This window comes from Nicotiana attenuata, unplaced genomic scaffold, assembly GCF_001879085.1.
Source record: "Nicotiana attenuata strain UT unplaced genomic scaffold, NIATTr2, whole genome shotgun sequence".
Classification (NCBI taxonomy): Eukaryota; Viridiplantae; Streptophyta; class Magnoliopsida; order Solanales; family Solanaceae; genus Nicotiana; species Nicotiana attenuata.
Window position 1 is genome coordinate 108,723 of NW_017671370.1, and position 8,855 is coordinate 117,577.

Consider the following 8,855-nt stretch of genomic DNA (forward strand, 5'->3'; position numbering starts at 1 on the left):
CCCCCACCCCCAACAACAACCAAACTTTCGAACAAATATTCATTTTATAGATGATGATCATTGAAATTCTCTTAAACTTTTTCAATATTTGTATATTGAATTATATTTTTAAAATTCGACGATTGGGAACTTTTAGGTAGAAATTTCTTCTCTTTATTCAGTAGGTATATAGAACTAATATTTCGTATTTTCACAAACTTATACTTTTATTTATAAATACTCAAACATAATTCAAAATATAATCTTTATATAATATTACTCATTTAGATCGGGTACACGCGCAACGCGCGTATCAAAAGACTAGTGACTACAATAGCATACAATTTAAATATAATTTTTATACAATATTGTTCAACTTTCATACAATATTTAAATAAAAAAATAAATATATAAAAAACAGAATATAATTTTTCTACAATTTTACTACAATTTCTGCAGTATAATGTATGTCATATCTTCTTCTTCTTCTTCTTCTTCTTCTTCTTCTTCTTCTTCTTCGAGTTTCAATCTGAAATTAAACCAAAATCAAGTCTAATCTTCACCAAAACACCCTAAAAATTGAGATATAAACTCTAAATAATATTCCCTATTGTTTGCAACAACACCCAATCCAAACAAATAATGATTTTTAAAAACCCAAATTCGAATTCAAAGCTTCAAAGCTTTTTAATGGTTGTCGATGGTGAAAATGCTGGTCTCTTTTTCTTTGCTTTACACTACTGGAATTACGGATATAGAGATAGAGAGAGACGTGGAGAGAAATCTCAATTATTTGCAACAACACCCAATTCAAACAAATAATATTTTTTGAAAACCCAAATTCGAATTCAAAGCTTCAAAACTTTTTAATGGTTGTCAATTGTGGAATTGCTGCTCTCTTTTCCTTTGCTCTACATTACTGGAATTAGAAATTGAGAGATAGAGAGAGATGTGGAGAGAGAGAGAGAGAGAGAGAGAGAGAGAGAGAGAGAGAGAGAGAGAGAGAGAGAGAGAGAGAGAGAGAGAGAATAAGGATGTGAAATAATTGATTCTTAATATAAATGGATACTCATTTAATTCCTAAAGTATATATAATTGGTAAATTTGTATATAGGAGGTAATTAAATTGAAACTTGAGTAGGGAGGATAATGAAGTTTCCAATAGTGTATATGTACGTAAAAAAATCGATGTGCATCCCTTAGCTCAATATACCAAGACGGCCCAATTCAATTCACCTAATCACCTTTCAGCCCACGAAGCTCACTCAATTCTTCGATGTGGCATTAACAATTACTAAAAGGAGAATGCATAAAGATTCCTAAAACTAGTTCCTAATTTTCAGAAAAGACATTGAAATTTTGTGAGGCTGTATTACTCCTGAACTTGTTCCAAGTGGTGTTAATAGCCGCTTTCAAGCCTGAACTCGTGTCTTTTTGAAATTTAGAGACTAGTTTAGGGTCTAATCACAATGTTATAAGTTTAGCTCTTTTTACAGACTGTTCTTTTTTGTGTTTCATTTTTGGGAGCAAGTCTTATGCTCTCTCGAAATCCAGAATTTGAATTTTATGGGTTCAACGTCTAAAAAATTTAGTATTAAATGCATTATATTGTTAAAGTTATGGGTTCATATCTACTATTTGTTCCTATTTTAAATATTTTTTACATATAAATTTATGTTCCACATCGAAAGTATTGAGTTTAATTGAATCAGCTGGCACCGCTACACTGGATCCGCTCCTGCTCCCTGAGTTCTCTCGAACCCTTTCTCTAGCTCTTGAATTCTTGTGCTTCGTTCATGATTTCTTGATGATTTTTCGATTACCTTGCACTAGATTCATCAACTATCGCTACACATTTTAGCACCATCGTGGTAAATGAATGGCAACCGCTTGATTAGATTGTCAAACCTATCAACACTACGACTAAAAACAAAAGCTATGTTGCGTTATAGACTTTTTTTTTTTTTATTATCAAAAAATTTAAAATTTTTACCAAATTATTAGTTAATGCTTACAAACAACTTAAACTCGCCGTAAATGTTTAAGATTTTCTTATATGGCATGCAATTTGGTGACAATTTTCTCGGTGTTCTTCCTTCATCTCACGTACATGTTCTCTCTCTCTCTCTCTCTGAAAATTAAAAAGGATCGCATTTCTCTGATTTGCTGACCTGTGACATGTGATTATGGCAAGTGCCAATTCATTGTCATACCTTCCGATTTGCGAACTCCATATATAACAGGGGCGTAGTTCGAGGAATATATGTTTAGAGATCCTCTAAGAGATTAGTATTTAGAATTAATATTTATTTGATAACAACGAATGTAATTCAAAAATATCTATATTTCCAAATTCACTTCAAGAATCACCTCACTTCACTATTTTAGTTTTGTCTTGGAAAGCAGTTGTCTTATAGTTTTGGACAATCATCGCCTTCATGAGCTGGCTACCTAAATTAAGTTAAGTCCAATATACATTTCTTATTATGGTATCAAATCAAGCAAGAGGTCATGTATTAGAATTTTACCGCCACCTATTATAAATCTTTTTTACATGGATGGGCCACGAAAAAGAACAAAACTTGCACGTAGAAGGAAATAAAAGTCAATTTGCTAATAGTTTAAGCTTTCAAATGTGGTCAAACACTTCAACATTAACAACTGGTCGTATTGAAATAATTGGTGTTTCATGGACCAGTCAAAGATCTGCAAAGATGTTCAACCTTACACAATCAACAAGGAGATACTATTTTCTATTAAACAAAAAAAGAAAGAAAAAAACCATAGCAAAATGGTTTCTGAATCAATAAACTATACACATCCTCCTAGTTACATTTGTAAAGAATTTTTGAAGTAATAAAGAAGAAGAAAAACGTACATCCGCTTATATTCAGGCAAAAAAAATAAAAAAACTCTCTTACTGTGGAAAATCATGGTATTCACAGCATATGTTGGATCAAACCATAAACAGTCGCAAGAGCCATGACTAGTGAGTGATCAACGTGTGGCTCCACCACTAGACTTAATACATCTTCCCCAAATTGAACTGCTGAATTTGAAGATGATTGCTTTTGCTTTACCTGCAAATTAAAAACCGAAGATTACCGACATTGTTAAAAATCCACTTGAATTTAGACGTAAAAGCAATAGTTATGTTGCGTCCTTGTCGAAGCCAGAAATTTGTTCAAATGTGTTCAAACTTGAAAGAAAAGAAAAAAAAAATTCCCTGATAAAGGATGTTATATGTTATATACCTCTAAAACCTAATATTTTACTTATATATACAATGTAATTTTTCAACGAAGGGTGGTCAATTATGTTATATACCTCTAAACCCTAATATTTTACCTATATATACAATGTAATTTTTCAATGAAGGGTGGTCAATTATGTTCTATACCTCTAAACCCTAATATTATACCTATATATACAATATAATTTCGACGAAGGATGGTCAATTGATCACCCTTAACCCAACGTAGCTTCGCCCCCAGTTGCGTCTATATATTGTTGTGAGAAGACGTAAAATTGAAAGTTGTAACTGTGAAATTTGTATTGTAATTATCTTTTATGTGTAAGTTCTGGATTAGGGTATTGAAGTTAATAAACTCTTCTCTTTCATATTTGCTTCAACTAATAAAAAGGAAAAGTTATAACGAACCTCTGCAATAAGTCTGTTATCTATGCTGACAATTTTGAAGCCTGGTTTGCCTGGTAAAGCAACAATCCTATAGCTGTCTGAATCAGCAATATCACACCCAAAAATAACGTCGTATTTTAACTCTCCCCAGAGTACATGTCCATTTTTTCTTACTTCAAAACATGGTATTTCCTCATCCATCTTATAGCCATTCCAATGTCCGCAAAGTGAGAATTTCTGAAAAGAATAGTAAAAACATTCAATTAGTAAGCATAAATTAGGTTACTTTGAATATTCATCATGATATTTTTAGGTTAATATAGGAAAAATAACATTGTATAGCCGCTATCAAAATAATAGCCGAAAAAATATATAGTTTTATTATGTATGTTATATTCAAAAATTATACAAACTTTATGCACTTTTTCGACTACAGAATATAAATATTTTCTGGCGCGGGCTAAAAGTGAAAAGGCCCTATTTTATTTGTACCTTTTTACGTAGAGAAAAGAGAACTTTCCCCTGTAGATCCATGAGATGAACTTCACTGCTAGATTTTTTGTTGTAGTTGTCAATTCTGTAAACAATTCGACCATTTGAATCAAAAACAGTGCAGCCATTTCCATGGAAGACTAGAGATTTCATCCATAAAGTAAATGTTTCTCTTTTTGATGTCATGTATGAGTTTGAGGAAGAACAAGAAGAAGAAGAAGATGTCATAGGATAAATTCTAGCCATTGCAAAAGCATTAGAGAGTACAAATTAAGTTGGGTTTGAGATAGAAGACCTTTAAAGAGACTTAAATACTTCAAAATATGTACTAGTTGGGAAAGAGAAATGATAATTAAACTAATTGCTATGTCCCATTTTAAAAAATTGAATAATATAAAGAATTGAGATTTATCTCAATTAAAAAAGAATCTCTCACTTATTTGTCCAAAAAAAAGTCCACAAACAAAAACCAAGCATTTTCGATATAAATCTAATTCTTTCTTTGATGAATTTATTAATTTATTATGTATTTTTGTTCAATGAGGGTGACCTAAAGAGACAATTGAAAGGAAAGTAGCAATGATCACGTTTAAAAGCATAGCTCTATATGTGGGGAAAGGTCTGTTTTGTCATTCATTATGGTTCGAGACATTATTGTGAAACACTATACTTAATTTAGACGATCAAGCCCAACTCCTTTTTTCTTCAGTTTATCTTTTGATGATGGCAAGCTTCTAGTATACCATAAATTGGTGAAAAAGAAAGTAGAGCAAGTTTATTACATTCAATAGTATAGTACTAATGTACTATTATAATAATAGTGTGTTCATGCATGTTACGAGAAAAAGAAACATTTATATATATGTTGCTTTGTCACCTTGTCCACTATTTGCAACAAATTATTTAATTAATCTGGTTTACTGTAGTAGGGATTTATTTTCTTAGAAATGAGGGACAAAATTAATTTGTCAATACTCTATAGCATTGTATGTTTCATTAATGTCCTGGTACGGACAAACTTTTAAAGTTACTTTCTATTATTTTTTTCCGATGACAAGAAATTACAGTTATTGCTATGAAAAAAAGAATGAAAACCTATATATGTTATACTTTATTCATTTTAATCACGAAACAAAAAATATTTTTTTTTAGAAAGGAACATGGAAAAGATAAAAGAGAGAATATAAAAAGTTGATAGCAGTGCCTACTTCTGGGCGTTACGTTACACCTAAGCATTACAAGTAACCAAATTAAAAAAAAAAAAAAAAAAAAAGAAGAAGAAGAAGTCATATTGGTCAAAATATATGGATATTATATAGGCATTCAGAGGAGTTCAACACTCAATTATTCGTACTTAGTATTAATTTGGTTCTATATACAAAATAAGCACATGGGAAAGTTGTGCAATGAAGACTAAGGGTTTGTTTGCTAGGAGGTATGAAAAAATAATGCAAGCATTAACTCTGTACATTACTAGTACTTTATTTGGTACATTTTTAAAATTGTGTATAACACATGCTTGTATTAGTTATACATCATACTTGGTATTAACCAGTATATAAGTAATGCAAAGAAAATCATGCCATTAGTAATACCAAGGCTGTTAATGCATGCATTAGTATGGTTAAAGACAAAATTGTCCTTAAAGTCCCTTAAAGCTAGCGAATATGGAGGGCATTTTTGTAAACAACTATTTTTCTTAAAAATTATGCAATGCATTATAATTTATAATACACCACACCAAACAATAAATAAGAAATAATATCTGCATAATTAATCCTTACATTACTAACCTATGCATTGTTAATACACCTTATTCCGTACTATTCTTATACACCCTACCAATCGACCCCTAAGAGATGCAGGACAGAAATTAGAGACTGAGCTACTCCAACCCGTGCCCTACTCCAAGAGGCAGCAAATGGCAAATTTAAGAATCAAAACAATCCAAAAAAAAAAATCTGTATAGGATTGTTTTATCAATAGTTATGTTGTGTTTATATACCGCATGCAATCAGAGGCGACCCAACAACATTCGAGGCCTAAAGTAAAGCCTTAATAAGATGCCCGCTCATATATATATATATATATATATATATATATATTATATATATATATATATATATATATATATATATATATATAATATATTATATAAATAATTGAGGCATAATTTTTTGAAAAATTAGACAAACCAGAATGTGAAATGAAAAAAAATGAGAACTTGGTTTTATAAAGTAAAAAAATTGAATGAATTTAATGTTGATTGGATCATAACTGAAATGGGAGAACCCAAAAAACATACTTCCTCCGTCCCAACTTATGTGACTCCTTTTTTTTAGTCAGCCCCCTTCCTATATTTGGTAACAATTCAACTTTAGATTTTCCTTTTTATCCTTAATGAGATGATTTCTAGCCCACAAATTTCTATGACTTATTTTAGATTACAAGTTTCAAAATTCTTCCTTTATTTTATAAATTCCATGTCCAGTCAAACACTATCATATAAATTGGGACGGAGAGAGTATAATTTACGTAAGTAAAATAAATGATAAGTTAGATTATTAAATATCCTTACGTGACTAACTAATGAATAGAGAAATATAATTCAGTAGAAACGTAAATAAGATTGATAGAAACTTTTTTGGTTATATTAATTAGTGGAAGAAATTGAGCTATTAAAAATTGATATGACAATAAAGAAATAAATTTATCAATAATAAAAATAAATTATATAAATAATATACTACTATATATAAAAAAATAATAATTTTGGGACCCTTAAATTTTTAGGGCCTATAGGGTCTGGCCGCCCCTGCATACAACATAAAGTTATTTATAAAAAAAAGATTTAAAAAAAACGATACCCTATAAATTCTTAAATTATATGTTCAGATTATTTCACATAATAGCAAAATCAATTTTCGGGAAAACCGTTGTTACTGTTCATGAGTCTGCATCAAAATCCACGTGTGAACTCTGCGGTTTACACGTGCAGAAAAAAATTGAGTCATAAACGTCCTATATCATCAAATAATCATATATAAGATGTAGGAAAAAAGGTTAAATTTATCCCTCTACTTTAGTAAATTATTCACGTTTATACCTAATTCTACTATCGGTTCAAATAAGTCCCTACGTTAAGAAAGTAAACAAAAATACACTCAATTCTAACGGCAGTCTGTCAAAGGACCCCTTTAACAAAAAGTGCCACGTAATTAAATAATTTGCCACGTAATTAAATGTTTCTAAATTTTCATTCTTTTTCCTTATCTTCTATTTCTCTTCCCCCCCCCCCCTACCCTACCCCCTAACACCTGAATCCCTTGCCTCCACCGTTAGCAACCTTAACATTTGAAATTGCTTGCTCTTTCAATTAATTTGGTTAATAAATTATGTAGTATTATTCAAATCAACTATATCCAATAAGAAATAAACCAACAAAATAGTGTGAAAAAAAATGCTATAAACCAACATAAAGTAGATAAATTTTCAACCATGATAATCAAGTGAAACAAAGTTGACAAAAGTTCACTGGCCAAAACGCACAACCACAGGGGGCCGGAATCGGAGCTTCGAAGAAGCAACAGTAAATGAACAAGCTTTTTCTGATTTTGTAAATCCCGTCTTTCTGATTATGTACAGTAAATGAACAAGATTTTTTTGATTTCGGAGCTTCGAAGAAGCAACAGTAAATGAACAAGTAAATCACAGTTCAAACGTTCAAATCACAGTCCAAACGCACATCCCGTCTTTCTGATTTTTGTAAAGATCTACGTGTGTTTTCTCGATCTACCATATTTCGGGCCAGTGGTTCGTCGACTTCCGGTGGTGTTCAGATGGATCTCATTTTTAGTGGTGGCGGATACTTTTTGGTAGGTCGCCGGAGGATATAGTAGGAGGGAGAAAGATATTATTTTCTAGAGGGTAGCGGGTCGGTTGATCTCGCCGGCGCCGGCAACAGCTAAAGGAGAGAGGCCATTTTTTCTGGTGAATGGTGGAGGGCAAGGGAGTGATTCTGAAGAGAGAGAAAAAAGAGAAAAGGTAATAAATAAATATTTAGAATGAAAAAAGAAATATTAAGAAAGAAAGGTAAGGGGTGGGTTATTAATTACGTGGCACTTTTTGTTAAAGGGGTCCTTTGCCATAGTGGACTGCCGTTAGAATTGAGGGTATTTTTGTTTACTTTCTTAATGGTAGAGATTTATTTGGATCGATAGTAGAATTAGGTATAAACGTAAATAATTTACTAAAGTAGTGGGGCAAATTTAACCTTTTTCCCTAAGATGTATGCAGGGGCGGCCAAGCCGGTAAGGCAACTGCTTTAGGCCCCACTTTTATGAGGGCTATATTTTTTGTTACACCTAATATATTATATTCTTCATTGTTTCAATTTAGATGAGGTCGTTTGACTCATCATGAAATTTAAGAAGAAAAAAAAACTTTTAAAATTTGTGGTCTTAAAAGCTTAAGGGGTAAAAAGATTTACAATGGTATGATTTCTGCCAAGGAAATTACATCTGAAATGAAAATCAAATCCGAATTTCGTAAGAAACATGTGATATATAAAAAATAATAGTTTGACGAGAGTATTGATATTGAAATCTAAAAATCTCTCAAAGAGTCTTTCAAAGTTAATTACTTTTTATACATAGTAGACAAGACTATTTTTCCACTTCAAAATATATTTGAACAATTTGAAGCATATGAAAGTACTTTTTATTTTTAATTTAGCGTAAAAAAT

At 31.1% G+C, this 8,855-nt stretch overlaps 1 protein-coding gene across 1 annotated transcript; it reads right to left on the reverse strand.

Moving 5' to 3' along the window:
• Nucleotides 1-2,803: 2,803 nt before the first annotated feature.
• On the reverse strand, nt 2,804-4,377 carry LOC109207851 (protein LURP-one-related 4-like). The gene is made up of 3 exons (XM_019370852.1): nt 4,112-4,377; nt 3,641-3,856; nt 2,804-3,059 (listed from the first exon to the last, which is right to left on the reverse strand). The coding sequence occupies exons 1-3, from the start codon at nt 4,355-4,357 to the stop codon at nt 2,919-2,921; spliced, it is 603 nt and encodes a 200-aa protein (XP_019226397.1). The 5' UTR covers nt 4,358-4,377; the 3' UTR covers nt 2,804-2,918.
• Nucleotides 4,378-8,855: the final 4,478 nt, after the last annotated feature.

Coding starts and splice junctions, on each gene's coding strand:
- LOC109207851 (XM_019370852.1), bottom strand. CDS start 4,357: ATGGCTAGAATTTATCCTATGACATCTTCTTCTTCTTCTTGTTCTTCC. Junction 3,857..4,111: donor TCTTTTCTCTACGTAAAAAG/GTACAAATAAAA, acceptor TATTCTTTTCAG/AAATTCTCACTTTGCGGACA. Junction 3,060..3,640: donor ATAACAGACTTATTGCAGAG/GTTCGTTATAAC, acceptor TTTAATTTGCAG/GTAAAGCAAAAGCAATCATC.